Source organism: Lepisosteus oculatus, chromosome 4 (assembly GCF_040954835.1).
Source record: "Lepisosteus oculatus isolate fLepOcu1 chromosome 4, fLepOcu1.hap2, whole genome shotgun sequence".
Taxonomy (NCBI): Eukaryota; Metazoa; Chordata; class Actinopteri; order Semionotiformes; family Lepisosteidae; genus Lepisosteus; species Lepisosteus oculatus.
In genome coordinates, this window is record NC_090699.1 from 60,572,766 (window position 1) to 60,599,387 (window position 26,622).

The 26,622-nt window shown below is 37.1% G+C and overlaps 1 protein-coding gene across 1 annotated transcript in view; it reads right to left on the reverse strand.

The window, feature by feature from the left end:
* Window positions 1-3,797: 3,797 nt before the first annotated feature.
* Window positions 3,798-26,622, reverse strand: part of plxna1a (plexin A1a) — a 278,302-nt gene continuing 255,477 nt past the window's right edge. The window contains exons 23-32 of the mRNA XM_006631093.3: window positions 24,847-24,913; window positions 21,148-21,294; window positions 20,272-20,431; window positions 19,561-19,664; window positions 18,933-19,029; window positions 16,979-17,169; window positions 15,095-15,264; window positions 14,359-14,571; window positions 12,580-12,730; window positions 3,798-8,311 (exon numbers count right to left, since the gene is read on the reverse strand). Coding sequence (XP_006631156.2) covers window positions 8,216-8,311; window positions 12,580-12,730; window positions 14,359-14,571; window positions 15,095-15,264; window positions 16,979-17,169; window positions 18,933-19,029; window positions 19,561-19,664; window positions 20,272-20,431; window positions 21,148-21,294; window positions 24,847-24,913 — 1,396 coding nt within the window. The 3' untranslated portion in view covers window positions 3,798-8,215. The remainder of the gene's footprint in view (window positions 8,312-12,579; window positions 12,731-14,358; window positions 14,572-15,094; window positions 15,265-16,978; window positions 17,170-18,932; window positions 19,030-19,560; window positions 19,665-20,271; window positions 20,432-21,147; window positions 21,295-24,846; window positions 24,914-26,622) is intronic.

Below are 26,622 nucleotides of genomic sequence, written 5' to 3' on the forward strand. Positions count from 1 at the left end.
ATTTTAAAATCTGACACTGACTTGTATACTCTAATATGATCACAATTATCATCTAATTTAGCAGACTTATCTTATCCAAAGACACTTACTGCATTACTAAGTACTGGATTACTAATCATTGGGTGCTGATGCAGAATTATTGACAATACAGTGGTAAGTTTTATATCTCATTCAAAGGACACAAGTTAAGATAGCTTGTCTATGTTAGGAACAAGTTGGAAACAGAACTGGCAACAGACTGGTCTACCTAGCCTAGTGGAAAAGCCAGAAAATGCACAATGTGGACATATACTACAGTACCCAGCAAGGTTCAGGCTATAAAAGCTTGTAAAATCTACATTCTGACAGAATTCTTCATCTACTTGTGGGTATCGAAAGATGTTTGTTGATAGGTTTCTGTATTTATCTCCCCATGCCTATTTGTTTTTTACTCTCTACCGACATCTTACATACGTACCTCAGACTCAATGTCACAGTATTTCAAGGCTGTTTGCAACTGAGCACTACCCAATCTCATATCCCCTAGTGAGGTCAAATGAGTGCACTTTAAATTACAGTGCACAGAACTTCTCATGATTTAGCACCAGTCTGGAGCAGTTCTTCCTCTAATCACATTCCAAGTCAATTATGAGTCTCCAAGAACAATGGAATGTCCAGTTTTGGTCACCATATTACAAAAAAAGGATGGTGACGCTGCAGAAATAGTCAATATACAGTATGTTTAATTCCCCATCTTAAAGCAATGTTTTTCATACAGGTGAAAGGAACTAATTCTCTTTTGCTGTAAACAGTATAGAGCATGAGTAATCTTTCAAATATTTAAAAATTTGAGTCGCTGACAAAATCAAACTTAAGTGCAATTTTAGGACAAATGGCAAAATACGGACCCAAGGACACAAGCAGAAAATTAGAGGCAGTGCATTTAGCACTGAAGTCTGGAAGTACAGTATTTCTTAATACAAAGGTTCGCAGAGGTCTGGAATAAATTACACAACTATATTGTTGAAACCAATTCTTTGGGATCCTGCACAGAATAGCTGGAGAGATCCTCAAACCAGCTACCAGTAATCCAATGAGAAGGACTGGCCAATAGGCTTCACTCATTTGTAAATGTGCTCCTTGTGGTCTTAGGAGTTACATACTGTAGTGTAGGCAGATGCTAAATGCTTTTGTTGGTGTTTGGGTATGGCTCCTACAATGATATAATGAATTCTGAAAAACTTCAAAGGGCTTTTATGAAAATAAAATGGGGAAAAAAAACTGGTTCTTAAAACACAAAAAGGCCTCATAGCTTTATTAGTTGGGCTGACAGATAATTTATAAGAGCTAAACTTGAAAAAAGAGCTTTCTACTTCCACTCCAATTCATCATAACATAACGCTAAGTGAACATTTGTTTCTGACAGAATCATTTATGGATTCAGTGATTCCACAATCATTATGCATTTTCAGCTTTTCTCCAATGGAATGTTAATTAAATTAGCCCAAGTTCTTATGCTTGGAACAAATGATAACATTCTATTTATCGGGCCTCATTGAGTTTAGGAAAGTGCTGCTGACAGTCTACATTATGGCATGGATTTGGCAAGTTAAACACCTCCATTATCTTTTTTTTCCATACACAGCTTCTTTGGATTGCAAACATTAAATGGACAGAACAACACTACTGTGCAAAAGCACCTGAGTCCAGTCTGCAGATTTATCAATATGCTGTATATTTATGTCACATTTTCATATTCTACGTCAGCCGTATCATTGTGTATCTGAAAGCGGCCCACTTCATGTTTTGTTCTTACTGATTGTATTGACACAAAAAGTGTTTGAGTAGTTTTTGCTAAATGAGCGTGACATGAATTAACCTAAGCGTGTTTTACAGATGGCTGAATTAATTTGCCAGTGTCAGTGGACTCTGGGAATACATGTCGAGTGTTCTGTTCAGCTGTAGCTTGTATGTTACAAAAATAGCAAAGATATGTGAAAAGTGGTCCAGAGAAATTAAAACCCAGGGATGAAGGGAAGACATGAAACAATCTCTTTAGTCTTGCTAGAACTAACTTGTATAGTAGAATGGAAAAATATGAATGGAGAATTTTAAAAACTGATTTTAACCTACAGGGATTAATAACTTGGTATAAAGCTCACATATAATGAATGGTAAATGAACATCAAATGAGTTATACATGAATATCTGGGCACAACTTCTGAGTTCTGAAGTGCAGTCTTTTCTATATTAATAATAATAATTGCTTACACTTATATAGTGCTTTTCTAGACACTCCACTCAAAGTGCTTTACAGGTAATGGGGACTCCCCTCCACCACCACCAATGTGCAGCCCCACCTGGATGATGTGATGGCAGCCATAGTGCACCAGAACATTCACCACACATCAGCTATCAGTGGGGAGGAAAGCAGAGTAATGAAGCCAATTCATAGATGGGGATCTTATTACCATGATTGGTAAGGGCCCCTACTCTTGTCGAGAAACGCCCTGGGATTTTTTATGACCACAGAGTCAGGACCTCGGTTTTACATCTCATCTGAAGGATGGTGTCCCCGTCACTATACTGGGGCATTAAGAATCACATGGACCGCAATCGTTGATATTACGATTGTTCAGTCACTTAAATAACTACAATGACATGGAAAAAATGTTTTCTTTACATATTAATATTTCGTATATTAACAGTTTTCAGTCTGTTTTGCCGTGTTTTAGTTCATGTTGTTTTTAATACAGTTGCGTGGAGATCCTCTCTGCCTTTCGTCACTTTACAGTAAAATTATTGAAAGAAAAATGCTTTGGATATTGCGTTCTTTGTGACTGTAACTACAGTTAATCTGATTCACATCTTGGACAATGATAAACCAAGGTGCTAGTTCTTCCAGACAGAATATTAGGTATAAAAATGTTAATACAACACAGTGCAACCATGTGACTATTAACATTTAAGAAAGCATATGGCCACAAACTATGTAGTGGCAGTTATAAAAGTCATTTGCAGTTTAGATTGACCCTAAATCCTGGAAGCATGATGTGCAGTATCTGCTGATTGTCCAGGTCTCTTCAAAGCAACAGCCCCTGAAAAACTAGGAGAAGCGGTTAAAATAGTCCCATTAAATTAAAACTGAGTTTGTTAAGACCTGAGATGGAATGAAAACTTGCAGGAACACAGGCCTTTCAAGATCAGGACTGGACACTCCTGGTAGCTTTTACTTTCAGCTTTGCAATAGCCAATATTAAGACAGCTTCTACTCCACAGCCTGAGCCATCCTAGTATGTTCTTCCTCATACTGAAGATTGTTTTTTACAGTACACCAAGTGCACACTGGCTATCATTTTTTTTTACAACAACTGCACATTTGTCTCCGTGTTCCAGCCAGATCCACCACAACTTGTTCCGGAATTTTTCTTACAGGTGCTCCCATACAGACAAACTACTCATTGGATGACCTCAAATTAGATTTGACCAAATATTTCTCGTGGGGGTTTTAACCTGGTTAAATATTATTCACATTAACACAGCAATACTGACCAACAGCTACACTAAATTCCTCATGTAAACATTTTGCATTCAACACAAATCCCAGTAAAATATAAAATCTCTCATTATTTGTGCATTTATTTGAGTGTTCTATTGAAGAATTCTAATATTTTGGCCAAACTTAATATACAGTACAGTAGGAATAAAATAAAAGGAACTGATATAGCATTATTGGCCAAATGTAATATAGGAATGAATCCAAAGAATTAAATCGTATAACCACAGTTTTTTAAAAGAAACCAAAAGAAAGACTAGCATTATTTAGCAAAAAAATGTTTAATCTCTCCTTGATGCGTGTTTATTTACAAGTAGTAAATCTGCAAAATAGGAAATAGCAGAATATTTACACAATGAGCGTTAAACAGCCAACTTGTCACAGTTGTTTCAAGTCTGAAACAATCTTAAAAAGTTCTCAGTATTCTAGTATTAAAATTCCTTTGATTTTTTTATCCCATTTTAAAAAGGACTGTTGATTTTAATTTGCCACTTTTTTTTAAAAAAAGAAAGGACGCACACTGTTAAACTGCTTTGGAAAACATTTTGTGATATGGAGTGATGTGGAAACAAATCTCTGGGTAAAAGAACAGTTTGAAAACTGTTTCTAGTATAGCAGGCAGATTAATGAGCCTCATGGGGCTGGCCAAACAGCATTTTGTATTTTTCTCTGAAGGTACGGTAGGAGAGAAATGCACCAGTGTGAGGTAAAAACAACCTAAAGATGTTTTGTAGCTGACAAGGCACTCTGTGCAAAACGAATGCTCAGTGTGTGAATCCACAAGTCAATCTAACAGCATCTTCCTTTCCTTTCAGATACTCTATCAGAGCAAGCATCACAAACCAGCTTTGTTCCTTTATGGATGTAAAATAAAATGTGTAGTACCATTGAATGAAATGGATTGTATAGTTAAGTCTCTTGATTTTGTACAAGAAGTGGCAAAGTAAAGAAAAAACTAAACAACAAACAAAACATCAGGCCTACTGCCTGAACAGTTGCATTTGTAAAAGGAACTCAATCTACAATCTAGAGCAGACATGCAAAAATCAATAGGCCCCACCTCCCTTCCCCCAAACCCCCTACTCCCTCTCCCCAGCCCCTGAAAACAAACCAGGAAAAACTTTAAAAAAAAAACTCCTGAGACTTTGAACATTTCAATGTAACCAACGGATTTACAATCTTCAACGACTATCCTGCATAGTGATAGGCTGCTACATATTGAAGTAAACCCAGAAACACTTCTTCTACATTACAACCAATCGTATGCTCATATGAATTAATCAGAATCACTGTAGTAAGCATACAACATTTATAGAAGAGAATTAGATAAAGAAAGCCACAGTGCAAAGATGATCATATTTAACAAAGAAAAATCAAATGTTATCATTGCTGCTGAAACGAGTTGTTATATTTATCTTTTTTTAGTGCTATAAAAACATTGTATGCTTCCTATAGTAGATTTAACACACTTTAAGAACTGGACTTTTCCTGCTACTGAGCTTTCTGTCAGCTGCATTTAGCAGGCAGATAAGGGTGGAAAGGTATGGAAAAGGTGTATCTCATACTTATCTCAAAAACAAACAACGGAACACTAGGCCGCTTTCATCTAGGAAAGAAAATCAGGTTCTGAAGGCATTGTAAATGTGGAGCAAGTTCTAAGAGGATGTCTAGGGTTCAGGCAAGTGAAACCTTATGGAGTGTTGAACTACATAATACTGCACGGATGATATACAAATCATCTTTCTTCCAATTAACAGAAGAAAAAAAGTCTTCAAAGACAAATATTAAAAACAGATGATCCCATCTTTATGTTTAGATATATAAAGATGGCTATAAAGGCTAACTAAATCTGAAAATATCGATGCTCTAAAAGTGATACCTGTACACCCTCCCCAAATACCATACCCTAACCACTGTGGGCAGTAACAACTATGATTCCCAGACCACCTGACTCTAGAGATGGTCCGCTATCAAGATCAACCCAATGTGAAAGAACAACTTATCTTCTTCTTAACTGTGACCACTGCAAACAGTGGCTTGGTGCCTCAGGTGTGTGTTCTCTTCTTAATGTGCAGAAGTCTATCACCAGCAGATACTGTATATGGCACACATTCAGCAGCTCCCAAAAAGAATGATGCTTAGCACTTTTAAAAGTAACCCTGTTGAAGTTGCAGTCAAGAGACAGATGATTGGTCCAAAAAATTACTATAGAATGCTAACCTGGGGGTGGGGGTTCATTTATAAAAATGTCCAAAACTGGAATAGCCTTGTCGAAAAACATACAGTTTTGCTCCAACAACACTGTAACAGTGAAAATAAAACACATGGAATGGAAACCAGCTCCCCTAATATTTTTTGAGACAGAAAACCGTGGGCAAACTAAAATCTCTTGAAAGCATGCGATAAGCAGACAGATATAAGGGTTTTCAAAGTTTACAGTTATTGTTTGTGTAAGTTACTCACGCTGAGTGATTGACCTAAAAATCACAGCATGGCAGGTTTCCAGAGTTTAGCAACCTTTCTCATCACCAGTCTAGGATGGACATCTATAGGTTACACTAGGGTGTCTGCCAGGAAACTGAATGGTTCTCACAATATACACAGAAAGCTGTGACTCTGTCACAATGCTATCAAATTTAAACTTGCACAGCCAAAACCTTCATCTTCCAAAATAAAAAAACAACACTTCACCCTGTAAATAAGCACATATTTAAGCAGCAATTAAAACCTTTTGTCACACAAAGCTGAGCTCTTTGTTATACTTGAGATTTTCATGTCTTCATTTCATTCCATTCTTTGTGAAATGTAGAGATTTAAAAATATAAAGAATTATACCATACATTCCACTAAAGCAAGGTAACCAAGACCTTTTCCATGATCTTTGAGGAACTGGCTACTGTGACAGGTCTGTATTACAGGAAAAAAGGGGAAAATAACAGCTTCACTGTCTGAAAAACAAGCAAAAAAATATATACTTTGACCACTACTGACCACAGCCTAATTTAGGCAAGAAGAAAACAATTTATACATTTCTTACCACAACATCAAACTTTCAAGATCTTCTTTAAAAAGCCTATACACATAACAACAACAGTTTTCCATTTACGTAGGCCATGGGCTAAAGGGATTATTTAGCTTTGGTCTGCTAATGAGCTGATAAATACCAGGCTCTTTTTTCTCCCCTCAAAGCTAACCCTTTCTCAGATCATTCAGCTTGCAATCGCAATCTCTTTAATACTTATGACTAACTCTCTGCACCTTGATCTGCATAATAATATTTGGAGAAAGCCTGATCCTTTGGGGTCTTTCCCCTTTGTTGAACAGAAGCTAAATGCCTTCGGCAACCTCATTACTCTGTTGTTTTTTTAAAAAGCTGTTAAAGTCTAAATACAGTATTTAATTCTATTGGCAGATCTTAAGACAAGAGAATTTGGGAAGTATGGAGACATCCAAACTTAAATATCCATATTATCCAAAACAGCTACGGCCGTCATTCAAATGATGTTATTCTTGAACACCTCAAAAAGGACTGACATCTGTAGAGTTTTTTGCACCAAATACAGATTCTCTATGCATCACCTTCTCTTCTGTCTGTCTTCAATATACTTCATTTAGGAATTATTGTGCAATTGGAAATGTGCGTTATAGGATTTAAAAACAATTTTAAAACAGCATTCAACCAACCAGCATGATTAAAATACTCAGGGCTCAGCCAGCAGGATGAATGCTTTGTATTTTTAAGAGGGTTTTCAGATGTCTTTTCTAAACCATTCTTGATAATGTGCTTCAAGAATGCTAGTGAGTTTAATCTGGAGAGAAATTAAATGCCACAGAACCTGCATTTCCTTATAGCTCTTTTGAGAAATCACATGTAATGAGGAAAGAGTTGCAAACAAAAATATACAGTACTTCTTATTTTCAAAGTACAAGTTCTACCTTTTTGCTCAAAAAGACAGTCTTAATAGTTTAAATCTTTCTGCTTTCATTTTTTTGCTTTTGACTTTTTCTACTGTAACTTCAGTCACTAGGCATGTTTACATTTAAATAATAGCACATTTTTTAATCTAACAAAATGTGTTTGCACTAAACAACATTCAAATAAAACATGGCACAGGACAAGTTTTTCTTTGTTTTTGTCAGAAATATCAAAGCGCATGGAACTCATTTCATAACAGAACTATTTCAATAATAATTTCCTTTTTCTGTTAAAATGGAAACATTTTCAACTTTTATTTTTTTACTTTAAAAACTCAAATTATATTTTGTATTTTAATTCCTGTAAATTGTGCAAATTTAGCAGTAACACTAGTGGCAGGAGGCCAGAGATAATGGGCAGTCAAGTATATTTAAAAATAAAATAAAACCAACAACAACAAAAAAAAGTCCTTGAGGTTTAAGTCCCATTCAGGCTTCATTTTGTGACAGAGAGTGACCAGAAACCATCTCCAAATCCATAAAGGTGCCTTGTCTCAGTTGCATTTTTCTTCTCAGCTCAGTTATTAATTGGGTCCATGAAAAGATAGCATCTTTAGAAAAACAAACAAAAAACACTTTAAATGCTTTTAATTGAGACAGGCTACACATGCCCAGTCCTGCAGGATCCACTGTGCACTGCTTTAGTTCTCTCAGTTATTAAGTTTGTGTTCAGCAAGACTCTTCTCAGGGCCACAGACAGAGTTTTCAGCTGGCGATAGCCATGGTGTCGATGACTTGCTCCAGCTTACTCCTCAGTCTCTGTCTCCTGGCTTGTTCGTCTTTTTCTAAAGCAGACAAGATCTGACAAAGAGAAAAGGGAGATGACGAAGAAAGGTAAGAACAAATCTACATCTAAAACACTCGCACCCTGCAAATACTGTAACAAAGAATACTATCCAATGTAGGGCTTCCATACACTGTTTTTAATGACGTAACAGCATTAGAAAAGCAAGCTTTACTTAAATATAGCACAGAGAGCACTCGATTCTTTACAACGTAAAGAACAAACGTGTGGGGCTTGTCAGAAGTGTAAGAGGAAAAGACGTCTTCTGTAATGTGACAGGAAGAATGCTCTGGGGATCTGACAATGACCGTTTCATGTCCAACTGCTCCATCACTGTCATCTGCAGTCTTAAAGAGCTAATCTCTCAGAGCGATGAGGAGAGCCCCAATTAATGTCCTAATGGCCCACAGCAAATAAGTGCATTACGCCTGGGTGGGGGTAGTGATGTGGAGAAGAGAGTGTGGGGTTATAAAAGCAGATTTTTATAAACCATTTTATTAATTATAAGATTAGAAAGCCCTGGCACTCCATTAGCAGGGAGTAGCAGTTAAGAGACAACTCCACTCCTCTGTCTAGAGGCATTCGATCAATGGTTCTGCCTGCTGCATGCAACAGGACAGCAGCTTGAATCGTAAAAAAATTCATTCTCAGCCCGTCTTCCAAAGCTTGCTCAGAGTCATTAAATAGCAATAATGTACTCAGACGTGAAGCAGAGCTCTCAAATGGGGACCCTTTATTCATTAAAGGGAGTGTGAAATGCTTTAAGACATAATTAATAAAACTTTTAGTGGCTTATGAAATAAAATGAAAATAAAGAGAAGGGAAAGCTATTTAAAAGCTGTAAATTACAAAATCTACAGCTAATCTGCCCCTTGTTTTTAACCAAGCATTCTGGGGTCTTTCTTAAACTGGATTTGTGAGCATAAAAGTCTCGCAATGTCTTTCGTCTGATGAAGCATTATTAATAGTATACACATTGATACATAAGACTCAAAATTCATTTGGCACCAAGTCTGTATCTTAAACAGCAATACATAACAAAAAAGCAGACAGGGACATGGAAAGCACAAATTGTTTCACTGTAAAAAAAAATGTAGGTTTGTGGCAGAATGAGATTAGAACAACTGCTCTGCACTGCACGGACAGGTTAGCTAGTCAAACAACTCCTTGATATCTGCAGGGGCTTCTTGACATCATTCCTATTTAAGCTCTAAATATATTTATCATGTTATTCTTGGCTCAGTTGATCATATATATTATCTTTAGAGTCTAAAATACAAGTTAAATCAAGCTACCAAATTATTTCAAAGCCTTGCTAAAAGGCATAGACATAAAAGAAACAGCAAGTGATGGAATGAAAGATGCAAGACCGTATGATCCCTCCAAGCAATTGTTTTTTAGCTTCCGGTCTACTGCATCCTGAAAAAAAAGCTAGAGACAAGACTCCTGGGTCAATCGGCGCATATGTGTGAGAGAGAGAGACAGCTGGGACCTTAGCTGCCTATCTCTCGTCAAGGATGAAATCTGCTATAACCTCCTGGCCTCTCAACAGGGGCGGCCAGTGGCTTGTGCAGGTCCTGCCTGCTCCAGCCATTACCGAGACCTGATGACCTAGAAGCAAAAGCCTGCTGTGTCAATGCATGCACAAGCAACAAGCGGAACGAGTGTGTTGCTAATAAACTGAGAAAAATCCATTTTTCACTTGGATTGTGAAGGTAGAAAAAAAATCAATTTTAAAGCGCAGACCGAGGGACTCACCCAGGACCAAATTTGGCTTTGTGAAAACAAAATGATTTATCTGACTGATGTTCCACATGCCTATTCTCAAAGCAATAAGTCCAATTTTCAGCATGCAAAATGATCCCCAATCAGAAACATGTGTCTAATATCTTCAGATGAAAAAAGCAAAAAAAAACAACAAGAATGACTAATTTATAACAATTCATAATGAGCAACATTTTCCATTATAAATTGCAAGGCTCTCTTTTATTTTGGTTGGGGCAGTATAACAAAGAAACTCCCTGAGCTATCACCTTATTGTACGCAATTTGGCTACAGCAAAAAAAAAATATTTAGTAGCTAATATGGCAACTATTAAAACAACACTCTGCAATGTGGGAGCAAGGGAGATCTCTGTCTTCTTTATGCATTACTAATGAGCCAGAAAATGGCAGTATTCGTTCAGCAATGAGAAGAAAAGGCGCCCTGCCAATGACATAACAGGCAACATGAGGAAGAAGCACAGTGTGCATCAAGAAGGCAGCGATTACCAAGATATGGCTATCTAAATGGGAATAAATTACAGCTTCCATTCAGAAGCACTGATCCTGTACTATAGAACAGCATAATGGAATAATCATTCCTTTTTTTGAAAATTCTGTGAGTGAGGGTTGTGCTGCATCTCAGTAATTACATATAATGAATGGTACCCAGTAAATGGAGGCAGCTGTGATGCATTAACAAGAACAACTACAGGAGAACAGGGACAGAGGAAAAAAAGATTCAGTGTAAGACATAACTAGAGATAGCAAAAGAGTGAGAGAGAGGGCTAGCTAGGGAGAGAAAGAAGAGGCTAATGTGGAATTGGACGAAGGATCATTCAAGAGTTCAACTCTGCCTAAAAGCAAAGGAAACACACATCATAAAAAATGATTACACATGCACTCAGTCCGAATGAGAGCCTCTTCTTATCAGCTGACTCTACCAGCTGCCAGGCTTTTAGTCTGTGTCAGGCTGGGATCTAGAACATGTAGTTTCCTGGACCATCTTTCTGCCCGCAGAGGGAAATTATCTCCCAGGATCGCTGTACCTCAGGAGTAATGAAATAAATCCTGTTCCACTGGTCCCTAATTAGGTTTCAAGATGGAGCTAAACTGTAAAGGTCATTTATACGGTAGATGCTGCCCACAAAATACAGCTTATTGTTTCAGTCATGAGCTCCCTTTCAGATTGCAATAGGGAACCAAAAAAACATATCCAAAGTAATACTTAAGCAAAGTTGACAAGAACACTCAAAGGTCTTAATGCTTCTAACGGATGCAAAGCACTGACTTAATGGCTACACAGTCCTTTGTTATGTGGTTTTCCTACCATTAACCACCATGCAATCTTTGTGACTTACAGTGTTACATCACATCTAATTTAACGAAGGTGACTTATTTAGGTTGGCATGGTGGTATGGTGGCGAGTGCAGCTTTTCAGTGCTGGGGCCCTGGGTTTATTCTGGACCTTGGGGTGTTATCTGACTGCAGTTTGGATGGTCTTCCCGTGTACTGTATGTGAAGGTTTTTCCCAGATGCTCTCGTTTCCTGCCATAGTCCAAAGACATACTGGTAGGTTAACTGGTTTCTGGGAAAATTAACCCTGGTGTGAGTGTGTGTGTGTGTGTGTATGTTTGTGTGCGCCCTGTAATGGACTGCCATCCTGTCCGGGGTGTATCTAGCCTTGTGCTCACTCCTTGCCAGTACAGGCTCTCACTCCCCCAAACACTGCATTGGATAGAGGTTAGAAGATGAATGGATTATGGTTTATTTAATATCTAACTTATCTTGCCATTTCTTATTCCACTCCTTTCAATACAACACTCTTTTTAAATGTTTCTGAAAAATACCTCATTACCACATGTTGCATTGGGTCACATCCCTGCAAACGTTCTTTTCATTAGTCCCTTGAATTCACAAACTTGCTTTAAAGATGATTTGTAATTTCCTATAGAGTGGTGTTTTCTCAAAGGTGTGCGATATCACTAAAATGTCCAGATTCAATCCTTTTTTCCCCCAGCCTATCGCTGCTGTATCCCAAGCCACTAGAGCTGTTGTTGAGTTCTGTTACAACCTTGCTGTACTGAAAATTTGTGACATCTGAAAAATGTCACACTGACCATGAGATTGAAAACGTATTAGGACACAAAACAGCGAAAAGCGAATTTGTATCATATGTATCTGTATAACACTTGCACAGTTGTTGCAACATGTGTGGATAAATAACATGATTGTTCAGAGCCCAACTACTTGGGCTTTAGAAAGTGTGTCAAGAGAACTTTTGGCTGGAATACATAGAAAAAACATGGCCACTTGCACCAAAGTGTCAGACATAATCAAAAAGCAAATAAGGAAAAAGAACTAAGCCAAAGAATGGATGAATGATTTTTGGCATGTCAGGGGCAGGGGATTTCTTAAACCTTTTACAGGCAAGGAAACTGGGCAAACCAGATGGAATGCTGGAAATGAAAGAGATCTTGCAGTGGAGCTGGGAACGCAGGCCACACTTTACAGAACCGACTCACTTCGTCTTTGTACTTGACAATGTAGGAGTAGATCTCATGCAGCGCGCTCATGCTATTGAACTGGCTCAGATGTAGCCGTGATTGTTCAGCCAGGTACGCGCTCATATCCTGGTCACTGATTGCTGGCATTCTAGAGATATCCGAGTAGTACCTGTAAAGAGATCGAGAGGGAAGAGGGAAAGAGGGCTTGTATCAGAAACAGCAAGAGACCACATTTTCATTAAGGTACCATTGTTTGGATTTAAACAGTCCCCCTATACCTTTCTTTACAAGACCACAGGGAGTTAACATTTTTACTACCACTTCTACTGTAGAGATGTTTTGAAAAAGAATGATTAATTATTATAATTGATATATCAGTGATAAATGACATAAATAATTATAACTCATATTATCCTTGCAATACGAATAGATTCATTTGTTCCAACAAATACTGCATTTGTATGTCCTGACTTATTAGCAAATGCAAAGGTGATGTAGCCTAATATTTGTCTGTTGGCAGCACTTTTGCAGCTTTGAGTCATTCGATAATCAACAGCATGCGAATTCTCACTAGAGATGACATATATCAGACCTTCCCTCCCTGCTTGGCTTGTTTTCTGCAGACAGACAAAGAATGGCAATCCCAATTACTAACCCCCTCCATGCTGCAGAGCAGATTTCACCCAAAAGCACACAAAACAGACATCCGCCCCTCTCACCTCAGAAGAGAAAAGGCAATTTCTACTGAGTTCCCAATTTCAATTATGGTCATTTACAGCTTACCTCAATCTAATAATCAAAAAACAATTTTTCTGATGAAAGAACTCAGATTATCATTTATGGAAACTGATTAAGCAAGTCTAGGTTTGATATAGGGGAAGTATATCTGGATGAGTCATTTTTACAGAGGAACTGACCAAATGGAAATATTATTGAATGGCACATTCCTTTAAACATTGGGGAAGCAGACTTTATTACATCTTTGTCAGGTGCTGGTATTGTGGTAACAGCTTTCTGTGACATTGCAGTGATAAGACTTAAAGCAGGAATAGATTATTGACCCGTCTTAAAGAGCAAATGGCAGGGTCATATCATATATCATACAGTGTAAAACATATTACATATATTGCTGTAATTGTTTAAGTTACATGGCAGCAATTCTAAATTTATCTCATCCTGATGTTCTTACTGTATACTTTAAGTCTGAAACCAGTTCTTGTTAATATGACACAAATGAGGAAACAGCAGCTCAATGTGTACATCTTCAAGGTCACTTAAAATGATGTTAGTTCAACATTACGCACAGTTGCAAAATGAGCACCTTTCTCCAAACTGTGCATTAGTAGCAGCCGGCACCCTGGATAGTGGTGTCCCAGGAGCACATGATGTGAGATAAGACAGGGGATTCAAGAACACCAAAACTCATGAGATTCAAAACTCAGCTCTGTGCATGCTGACATTGAATTGTGGGCATCAATCACTCAAACTGTTGCACCCAATTGACACAGAGAACTTTACACAAATTTATTTTTATTGTACATTTATACGACTGAAACATTTGTCACTTGCCGGATGTATGCTTTAATTTAATAAAAACCCTGCTGTAACATCAAGCAGTAGAGTAGAGTCGCACCTGCTTTTCTCAGTTGAAACTGAGTCAGGCATCCCCTCTCTGCCAAACCTGATGCATGAAAGATACACAAAATGCTGCACTGGGCTTTCAGATGGTGTGCACCATAAAAAAACGTAATGAAGATTGATGGACTGACTGAGAAATGCAGCAAAAGGCATACATACCTTTCCACCCAATTTTTGTAGTTTGGAATGTCTTTTGCATACAGCAGCTTGTTGGAAGGAGAGTCCTTGCCTAATTTGTGCTCTGATGTGGAACAGGAGTCCATGAATGTTTGAGCCACCACAGAGAGGCAGGCATCTGTAATACTGTTCTTGTGGATATCAAAGACAAACTGGGGATTCTTTATCACGTTTACCCAGAAACGCAGAGGTAGGCTGGAAGGACAAAACAGACAAAACAAATAGATATGAAAAATATCCAAAACAATATTTATCTTCAACTCTGTCCCACTTAAAACACAATCAGAGACATCAAAACAAATTTTGATTTCCGAGTCAATTTTTAAGCAACAGTAAAAGCGTAAAATACTTCAGTGCAGCACTCAGTACTCCCCCCGTTTGTGTGGTGTAGACTGAGGCCTTATCTTCTGAATCTTGTTTGTCAATCTAAGGTGCTGTGGCCACAGTCAATGCTACTAAATTTACAGATTCCTGCATTCTCCCACTTCCAGTACTTCTTCATTTCAGAATGCTGCTGACAAAGGAAACTAAACCCTTCCAATGACTACAATGACCATGAAAGTTGCGTGCTGCTAATCTTTCACCTGTGGTACTGTATATTCTGCATGAGAAGATACAGTAATTTAACTTGGGGATAGGGGTTAAAAAAGCCTATTGTGATGCACATAAGCCCCAATAGGAGAAAGTGCCAATGGAAATGTTGAAGACAAATGCTTACCAGTTACTCTTCCAGGTGTGCCTCACATCTGAATCGCTGATCTGATGCTTGTCGGCCTGCTCGTCCAAGAAGTCGAACATATACTTGATAGCAAGGGGAAGGGCACTGCCACGGTGGGCAGTGCTGAATATCGTCTCAAAGAGATCATCAACGAATTTCTGTAATGTACCCTGAAACAACATGCCCAAGACAAGCAAAGTTAGGAGAACAGGTGGACTAAAGAAAGTCAAGTTGATAATGTGTTTACGTAACTTACTCATGAAGAGGTTCATAGCTGAAAACAACTCAAAAGCTCAAATGATCACATTTAGTCTCATAATGTGCTTAAGAAAGCAAATCAACAATTCAGCTAAAATGAAGGGAAGGTAGACTACAATTCCAGGACTTGGAAGTGCCCCCTTAGAAAAAAAATAAAATGGTGATCCTGCAGAAAAAAATGTGGTCTTGAACACGATGGATTAATTGGCAGTATTACATCACAACAATAACGACCCAGAAAATCCACACTTGCACTTTGTTGTCCCAACAGCAGAAAAAGTAAGAGCAAGCAGAATATCTAGGTGCTTAGCTTTTGCAAATTATCTAGCCGAGCTCAGAGGCCAATAATGCAAATTAACCATTCCAGAGTAATAAACGACCCAGAGCACATTACCAACCTACAGACTTAATACCATTCCCTTGCCAGACATAAAAGAACAATAGATTTTTATCGATGAGCATATTATATCAGCACTTCATAAAAGGTTGTTACAAACAATGGTGTTTAATTTGTGTCACAGGGCATTGATTTGGGCTTACTCCCAGGGTCAGACTTAGCTTAAAAGTAAGAAAATAGCTTGAAATCACAACATCAATCAGTGCAAGGAGAAAGTACAGACATAGATCTATGGATGGGGGTGGTGTAGGGAGTAATCCTGAGTGACTTGAATTTTATTTCTGCTTTGTCAACAAATCTACTTCATGTTGAAAAAAACATAACATTACTCATACAATATTCTCTCAAAAAGGTATATTAATTTCTAAATTGCTTATTCAGATTAATGCAGAGGGACAGTCTGGTTGACTTGGAGCCAAACAGGCAGTTTCTGGCTTGTATTCAGGTCCCACTGGCCTGCTGGCACACAGGCTTCAAAAAACACACAATTTAGAATACATTACCTGTCTTCTCTTTTTTTTTTCCTTGCAAAAAAGAAATTGACTGCCCAAGAGTCCCCTAACACCATCTAATTTCAATTTCTTTTTTTTTTGTACAATTAGGACCAAAACAATCAAGCGCAAGCAATCAAGTGTGATGTTCCTTATTTTCTCAGGAAGAATTGGATAAAGATATTCTGCAAATGTAACAGATGTAGCTCTTAAAGGCACCATACCAGCCGCAGTGATAATACTACAACTAGGCAACTAGTGAAAAGATTACATTTAAATAAACTACTACTAATAATCTAGTCATTAAAAAAAGTGGTGCAAGAATGTTCTCAGGTCAAACTCTGTTTCTGCCAGCTTGACAAAGTTAACAAGGCTCCTTGTGCTCTGTCCTTCAGACAATAAAACAAAAGAGGTTTTTTTTTTCCCCGTAAGTGACAGAAGCAGCAGATAATTCATGGTCCGCCTCTAGTCTCTGTGAATCACTTCAGAGAAAACCACCTACCACGTAACCACATTCTCATCTGCTTCATTATTATTTTCTTTAAACAAACATCCAAATCTCATTCTGGAAAATCTTCATCCATTCAATGAAAAACAACTGGCAGCTTTTTCTAAACAACAAAGTTGGAAGTGTGTGTGTTTTTTTCATCTAATGGATGAAGCTGAAGTCAAGCTGCTGAGATGCCAACAGTTTCGTTGGGTGAAGCAGGTCATTCAACAAAGCCCCAATTCCCTTACCTTAGTGGCTAGCAGCCGTGTCAAGTAAATCTCGGAGACCATCTTGCTGCCACGGTCTCCCTCGCGCTGGTCTGAGTGGTCATGGTTTTTCACCAAGTGCCAGAGCTTGGTGCCGCTCTCCAGATCAGGGGTGATCATGGGCGTACGTGACCGCAGACTGTCTGGGCTGCTGGCTGTGCGAAGCATGCTTTCTGCGACACAGACAGAAAAAAATAAATAAATTCTGCCCAAATTCAAAGGCAACTATTTCTTCATGAATCAAAAAGGCCTTTCTACAATTAGAGTACAGAGCAGTTAGGTATTAACCTCATGAATTTAATCACAGGACGTTCAAAGCTTTTCTGTAGCCTTTTTCTTTTCTGTGACAGCAGTATCATACTACTGTTTAAAATATATACATACTGTACAGAGTAAATACATTATGTTCTAACAAAGACCTCAAGTCCATTGAGGTTAACTAGAAAAAGCCACTGGCCCATTGTTTTTAACCTAAAGCAGAGGGCACACAGTGGATCCACTGGAAGACCACAGAAAATGGGACAATTTAGAAAAGCCAATGAAATCTAGACAGCTTGTATGTGCAATGAAACCAGGGCACACAGAAAAAAACCATGAACACAGAGCACACAAACTACAAACAAACGTCTTGAGTGCGGACTCTAGGGCTTTAAGGTGATAGCACACAAGCTTCATTTTAAGTGATAGTTCCAAAGTAATCCTGCACTAATGAGTCACAAACTACATTTGTTAATTATTAAAGACACAAATGTCCATTGTGTCTAGTTTCAATAAATACAACTTGAAGATCATAGCACTTTCCCCTTTTCTCTCACAGCAGATCAAAAACATCTTGTATTACACTACCCAGTACTACAAACATGCCAATATATTATAAGAGCTGTTTAAAAAAACAGCTTCAATCTCTCCTGTCTGGTTATTGAGAATGATGAACTGCAGAGAATCGGCTTCAGTTGTTCATTAGATAACACTGTGAGTTCTAAATCCAAAGCTAATCTTCACACACAATACAATGCCCCTACAGTTTTATTACACATTTGAAAATCAATTGCAATCTCATCCTCACCTGCACAGTTCTGCATGCAAAGGTAGAGGGCTCACTGCAGAAAAATCATTAGCAACAAATGGCCTTATATGAGACATAATACCTAGTGAACACAGTTAAACTAAGCTGTTTTCTTTGACAATGCAGAGATACAGTAGAGGTACATGGCATTTTGCTGCCTGGTGTTGGCAAATTGTATACTGCCATCATTTCTACATTTTCATCAAATGGAAATGGGGCATCTGCCTCTGTTTCTTCTAGAACACCATAAATAATTCAATGCCATTGATGTCCAAGTATTCATAAAGTTAAATTAAATTGATCTACCTTTTTACAGAAGAATTGTTACCATAAAGCTACCATTCATTTAAGTCATGTGGTAGTATCACTGTTGCTATAGCTACCTCAATTTGATCACAAAAAAAATCTGACACCTGAAATTTGCAAAAAAGGAACAGGGCTTTGTCAGTTGTAAAAACAGCATGTGTCTCCCGGTTAGACAGCGTTTTTTATGCTGTGGCAAAATTAGGTGCTGAATTTAATGCCTGTCATTCTGAGACATAATCGGAACGGCTTTAAAATTGTGGGAAGAGCAGGAGTGTCAGGCTCTGGTTTAATGAAATATTTTTCCCAACAAAGAACTTCTCAGCAAAATAATTTAAATAAAAGAAATCCTAGATATGACAAGCTTGAAAATCACCTGAGCTCCTGGGATCATCCTTGCCTGCATCAATGACTAAAAGACAGCTCTTCACTTACATTTCACAGAATCTTTGTAAACAATGTTTAGGATTTTTTACTGAATTTGTGAAAAGTTTTTGGAACAACTTCTCCATGCAATACATCAGACATAAAAAGACCTAATATTTAAAAAAACCTCCCAAATCTTACCGTATCTACTGAGAGATTTGGTGAAAGTGGAGGAGTTAGAGATGTTGTATGCTGAATTCTGCTTCGGTACTAGAGCAATCACTGACCCATCCGTTACCTAGAAATGAAGAGGGCATGGATGAAGAAAATCAACATTAGATAAGGATAACAAATATTCCCCAAAACACTCCTATGCTATAACGTATATCTCCTCATGGAAAATTTAAGTATTAAATACTGATTAATACAACCAAGTTGGTAATTATTTCTTTTGTCAGTTTTGCATTACATTGTTTAAGTATCTATAAATATGCTAATGTGTTTTTATAAAACTACAAGTAGGTGTTTCGCCAATATATGATGTCAGCAAAACATTTGCAGCAAATATTGTTTTGTATATTATATAACTGCACATTTTTAGTAGAAATTCCAAATTCCTCCCTCTTTCACGACATCCGTGAACAAATGGGAACATTGAATATTCTTATTCACTGCAACTGAAATGGAACCCAATTAGAAATCTAAAATAGCTCAGGAAGTATTTTTTAAATAAAACTCTATAATGGAATATAATGGAATTTCTGGGCCTGGAGCAACTCTGAAGTGTGCCTCTGCCATAATTTGAGCTGTTGTGCTGAATTGGTCTTGCCTGGTAGTGTGCAAGAGTGTTGAGTCGTTTCCAGTCGTTGTCGATCTTGGTTGTCACGTCCTCATCCTGAAGGATGATCCGTGCCATCCTGCCCTGCCGCCATTCTGCCCATGGGAGAAAGACATTTAAATCAACTACCCACACTAGGGCTTATGAACGTTTAATTTTAAGCTCATTTTCATGTATTGTAGCTTTCGCCAGTTTGGCACCACATTCCCTTCAAGTTTCAAATTTAAAGGATTTATATACGCTGTATATTGCACTTGTGAGTCTCAGATGTCAGTAGAATATTTAGTTTCTGCTGTTTTGCTTTACTTTTGCTGTTTTTTTCTGTTTGTTAAACAAAAGGGAAATTGAGACTTATCACTTGACTTACAAACTGAGAGAAAACTATGGTATTTTCCATGACAGAGTTTTAGTTTATTAAATTTTTTAAACTGTTGAGTTGAGTCTGCAGTTGTGGTTCTGCTGTCTGTATCTGAATTTAGATTTTACCAAACACAATTTAGCATCTCTTCTTCAGTACATTGAAGGTGAATTATGGTTACAATGGAAGTAGGCTCTCTGGAGTATTTAGTCAAAATGGGTGACAGAAGTGAGACATTTTAGTAGGGCTGGGGATTTGGAGGAACATCAGGGAAGTTAGAAACAAGAAAAAGCCTAAAGGTACTTTCACCCCTGAGCCAATTCTGATTCCATGTTGTGTCTTACCAAGGTCCATATCTCCCGCTTTGGGTCTCTGGGAGTAAGGCATCCCTTTGTACACAGCATCCAGAAGCTTCTCCTTCACCTGGGTGATGGTGTCACAGTTCAGTCCCTTCACTATGATTTCTGGGGCATTTTCATTTTCTGGGTTTACGCAGTGCAGAGTCTGAGGGAAAGCAATGAGACACTTGGTAACAACATCAGATTTACCTAACAAAAAAGGCTGAGAAAACATCTATGAGAAATAAATCTGGAATGAGAAAACAAAAATCGGGAACACAACACAGGTCTGACAAGAATTCACCGCACTGTTCCAGCAGTTTATTTCGCCACAGTAGAGCCTTCATCAGCTTCTATGCTAGCTCTTTCTTTACATTAGCTCAATTACACACAACTGTGCCATTTGAGCAATGGACGTGCATGCAGACTGAAATGTCTTCCCCATTATTTTAAGAAATGATAAAAGTGAATTCCTCAAGTAAATTTATACTCATAAGTGTACAACACGTTAAAGTTTTAAGAAGTCGTTTCATTTAAATGTACAATTTAGGGCCAAATGACAATTTGTACGGAAGTGATGCCATTTAAGCTTTATTGTAAAAAAAAAGTTGAATTCAATACTATACAGTAACTATATAAACAATACTATTTTTTGTAATAACATATTTTGTTAGTCTAAATATATTGTATCACACAACTCTTGAAGTATAAAAATAGAATATTAAATACTCAACAGAAGCAGTTAATACTTTTCATCTGTGTTCAAATTGATGTTTAGTGACCTCAGGAGAACTAAGAAAATGTCATATAACTGTATGATATCAAGCTTATTTTGCTTATCTGTTAGTCATTAAATTTGTGTTTCACAGACAGCAAACTAACCAAAGTCTTGTAGTCAATTTGCTGTCGGATGAGCTTGTCCTCACTCAGAGAGTATCGGGCCTCTCCAGTGATGGCATCAATGGGTCCTTTCTCCATCTGTTGCTTGATGGCACAGTATAGCATGAACAGGGGTTCTCCTGCACATTCCTGAGATAAAAAAATACAGTTTAACACTGACATGTTTCACATTACAGAACCAAAAGGAAAGGCTTTCCAAAAAATCTTTCAGCTGTCTCTGCCTTTGGGAGGAAACAGGTCAGCCTTTAAGCAATATTAAAGGTTTACTCCTCAATGATGATCGATGTCAGGGAGTGGACTGACTCATGGCAAAGATTATTACTCGGTTACCTTAGTATATATAATGGTACTGCTGAAAACAGAAAAAGTTCTGTTACAGCATCTTCTTTAGCCAGTTAGAAGTCATGTCACTGAAATGGCTATTATTTCTAATTGGAAACCTTACAGGCCGACGCAGGAAATGCAGTGTTGTGATTCCAGTCATTATCCTGTTGCTAAAAAAAGGTTAGTCCAATCATAGCACATTAACCAAAAATCATGTTTCCCTGAAAGTACACAAAAAAAAACACTGGCTGAGCAACAATGAAATGAAAGAAAGAAGTGCCAATTTGTAACCTTTTACTAAGCCTTAATTGTTTTATGAGCAACTGTATTGAAACTTACAGAGAGTGTAACTCACTGACAGTCTTGAGAAAGTCCCTTAACACTTAAAAAAAGCAAGTTTAAAATGCAGGGAGTACACTATGATTTTGGAAGAGGTGATCATTAATTTATAAGTTACTATAAGCTTAATGATTGAACCAGAAGAACTTGAAAAGCACTTCAGCAATGTAGATCTCACTGGGTATAATGTGGCCTTGAGTACTTGAGCATCACCACTCTAAGAAGCTTTCTTTCCATGGAAGAAGGCGAGACCCTTGATCTTCTGGGGATAACTAAGCTCGCAGTTTTAGGAGATCTTAAACTCCTTAAGGAAGAAAAAAAATCAACTTTTTCTTCGTAGAAACTCAACTTTTGGCACCCAGTGCCAACTCTCCCACTGCCACCATATGCTGCTAGTGTCTCGTTAGCATCTGTAGTAATTAAAGAGACAGCTGCTAACGAGCGGGAACACGCATACATCATCCCAAGACCTTCTGATAACACGCTTGTCTTTGAAATTATCTTTAATTTGAGATTTTGGCTTCATTAAGGCCGTTTGCCACATCTTGGATAAAGCAGGCTGTTAAAGCACTCACACGTTGCACAACGAGCAAGAATAATGACCGTGGGAGTGGAAGCTACCTGACAATCTGTTAAAAAAAAACCTACTGCCATGTATTGGACTCCGTCATGGACAGAATACAAATGCTGTAATTATTTCTTTTTCTGTCATTTTTAAATGTATTATTTCTACAACTATTCATCTTAAAAAAACTTTTTCCCCCCACACTACTGGTGCATGTGTTGAATTCATACCAGTAATTTATTAAATATTGGAAAAGAGATAAGCATAGAATAATTTGATTGAGTTTTGGAACATCTGAAGATTTTAAAAGATTCACATTGTGAGAAAAAGCTTGACAATAAGGCTTAATTAGCACTAAATGGATATCCAGAGGCTACAGAATGTCTACCAAGTTGCCAAAAAGTGCATTTTTCTAATAACTATAAGCTGTCTCTTTTCACAGGTTCTTTGAAGAGTTCTGATAAAAAATCAAGCCTACAGCCTTTCAGAGCAAATAAAAAAAATACATGAAGAGTCCTCCCGTTTATGTCAGGGAAACAGTGGCTGTTCATATGCGTCTGCAGAGCTGTCAAAGTTTGTAATTGCAACATGTAAAACCAAAATTGAAAACACATTTCACGCCTCCCATAACTATCCTAACATTTTAAATCCACTGGAACAACTATTAATTTATTTTGCCACATGCAAGACCCTTTAAATCTGACTGCATCTTTCTAACCATCTTTTAAGATATCAATCTAGCAATGACATATTGAATCTAGGCTTACATTGACAGCAAAGCAGATTATCTTAGTACTTTGTTCTAATTTTAACCCATTACCTGTTACAGAAATGGGCAGATGACTGTCACTTACACAGAAACCATGAGTTTTTTTCTACCCAACATACAGTGAATTATACTGGGTACACTACAAACTATTGTAATCAACAACCTATTGTAATCAAACTGAAATGTTAACATTTCTTGTGAGATGCAGTGATCACTACTAAGAGAACAGAAAAATGCTGGGAGTATTTATATATATATTTGAAAATGTTGTATTCTATTCTCTTGTATTAAAACAAAAAAAATGTTAGTACTGTCTTTCGTAATAAAATCTATTCATGAAAAATGAAGGAGGCTTTTTTCTCCTGAAATGTTTAACCCAGTAATCCTGTTTCCTGGAATGACATTCCTCATTTCTGAATTATCATTTATTAAATTATACAAAATTTCAGAACACAGGTCAGAATTGTATCCATTTTCATAAGCTTCGGTTTGAATCCCAAATTCTAATTAAAGAAAAAATGAATAATGCATGATTATTCTAGGTATAATTTATTGAACTGTGAAATAAAAAGAAAAAAGTACATCATTGCATTACAACCAAAGATACCTTGGTTCAAAAAAGACAAATAAAAAGATGTGAAATATTGAAAGATTCAGATCATCAGGCACCTAATGTTTCTCCTTCAACCAATGAAATGCTTTTGAGCCTGTCTTGTTAGAGCCTGATTAATGAGGAAAACAGTCTTCTGGAATTTAGCTTTATTGATATGTTCTGTTGAAAAACAAAGAGCCATATCTTTCTTACAGATATTTATTGCATAAAAGAACCACATCTTCATGACAAAAACAAGAAAATAGCTTAGATGTTATTAGCCATATTAGCAGGGTAGGCTGAAATATCTCCTGGGACATTATTTTACAGGATTGTTGTCTGGAAAATCCTTACATTTACACTAATCCATAATGTATAAAGACCCTTCGTTAATAAAGCTGCTGTACATTATGGATAAAAGGTGCGTCAAGAGACAATGCAAATTATTTTTATTTTTTAAAAAACAAACAGCAGCTTACGATTGCCTTTACTCCTCCCTTTAATTGCAGTTCATAGCTACAGCCTTGGACAAACATGGGGAACACTACTTCAAATGGGGCAAGGCCACAGGACAAATTGTGGAACTAAGACATTAGTCAGAGGGCTTGACACAGGTCTTGTGAATAACCATGGCACCAGACTACCAAGAAGATCCAACAGGAGTAGTAAACCAAAGGAAACTCATTTAAAACAATGTTATCTCCATGTCAAGAGTCATTCAGTTTGCCCTGAAATTAATGTTAAACCTAGATTGCCTTATATAAGACTAAGTCTTTATAATAATAAACTATTTTATATATCGCCTTTAAAATTAGCTTCTGAAAGAGCTTTAGTAACAAAAGAACAATGATAGGAGATCAAGTTAGAACAATAAGAACAAGGGTTTTTGTTTCTATTGAAAATACAAAGGGACAGACGGACATCAATTAAGTAAAAGCCCTTTTGAAGAAGTGACAGTTGGAAATTGGAAAAAAACTATATATAAAATATACTGAGTTAAATGTTGTAAAAAAACATCTTCCATATACAGTATGGAAAGGAAGAAAATACAGCCTTTTTAAAATCCAGACCCATGTTTTACTTGGGACTTACCTTCAAGAATTTGTAAAGCAGGAAGGTAAACCAATTTGTCAGCATTTTCTCAGCTACAGACTCAGTCCTAAAAGGAGAAAAATACTTATAATTAGAATGCCACAAGACATACAAATGATTTCCTTGTGTAGGCACAACTTAAAATGAAAATCCAGACCACAGAAATGTTACGATCATACCATTTAATATTCAGTTGACCTAGAGCACCCTCATTTGTAACTGAGGATGTTTTAGTGCAACGTTAAATTAAATTTAGAAATCAGTGCTGCTTGAAAGATTGTGCAGCAGGTACGAACAATCATTGAAATCCCAGTGCTGAGTGTCACAGCTTTCCAACAGTGCTGTCAAAGAGACCATCTGTTATAAAAAAATGAAGATTAAACCTTTTGTGAAGGATTCACTGCATTTATTTTTTTGTTACTGAAGAGAAATGATGTTAAGAACATCCAGAAAATTATTCAAATTTAAGTTTTCCTGTCAAAAAATAAAGGTGCAACCAAACTTTTTAACTTAAAATCTTCAGCAGGTATTCAATTCCTAGGTGCAATGATTCTGAAGCCCTACTAGACAACAGAAATATAGTTTTGAAGAATATTTTGATTGGACCTCCAATTGAGGATAGGTCAGAACAAGTTTATATCCTAAAGAAACTATTGGTTTCATCAGCAACTTATACCCAAGTGTAAATAAGAACTGAGATCCAACTGTCAATTTCACAATTCAAAAACCACAACTTATATGGATACAGGTGGTTTATTTAAGTCAAATGGAAAACATAGCCAAAATAACAAACCCAAAATTTGATGGCAGCTTCTTACTGCATTCATGTTAGACATCTGGCAAGCAGGGAACCAGACATTTAGAGTCAAATGATGCCTTTATATTTACTGTTTGAAAGAAAGAAGTTTTTTAAAATTTATTCCAGAACATAACTAGTGGTTTTAGTTTTATAATAAATCCCACCTTAAAACAATTGCAAAATTGAAGACAGTTAAATGTCCTCTGAAAATTCTACAAGAAAGAAACCAAACAAAATTTTCATGTCTAAATATTTCAATTAGAAATGCAGAGAACACCACTAATACATTTACAGCATGCGCAATTCTTCTTTATAGAAAGTATTTAATTAGCACTTATCTCTTCAATGTAAACTGCTTCATACACAAACAGAAAAAAATGAGGAAAGCCTTCTGTATCTTCAAAGACCGCCTGGTCTCTTAAAAAAACTTTTTTCCCCAAAACAAACAACTAATCTTCATTAAAATTCACCAATTAACATAATTAGGTAACTTCTCTCATTAATCATAAACCTGGTGCATAATAATGACCTCCAAACGGTCCCCCAGAAAAAGTAATTAAAAGCCTCTGTAATTAACGGACTTTATTACTTCTAATTTGTTAACAGCTCTGCAAAGACTACTGAGAGATTCCATGCTGTAACATAGCTTGGAAGGGATCTGGGGAAATGGTTTGTTTTTTTTCCTCTCCTTTTTTGCCCCCTAAAGCACCACAGAGGCGTCCTCCTGTTTAATTATACATTTACTAAAAAAGAAAGGATTCAACTGGAACAGAAAGACTCAAGATACAGCAACACAGTTCGAGCCTGCAAGTAAAGTAGCAGAAAGAACAGTAAGTAAATAGTGATATTTTGCTATAGAGTTTAACATGATACTTTTACCCATTTAGAGTCTCCTCAACTTTATGTTTGTCAAAACGGTGAAGAATTCTAGAATAGGTATATGTGCACATTCCACAGCGTATATTTTTATCAGTAGT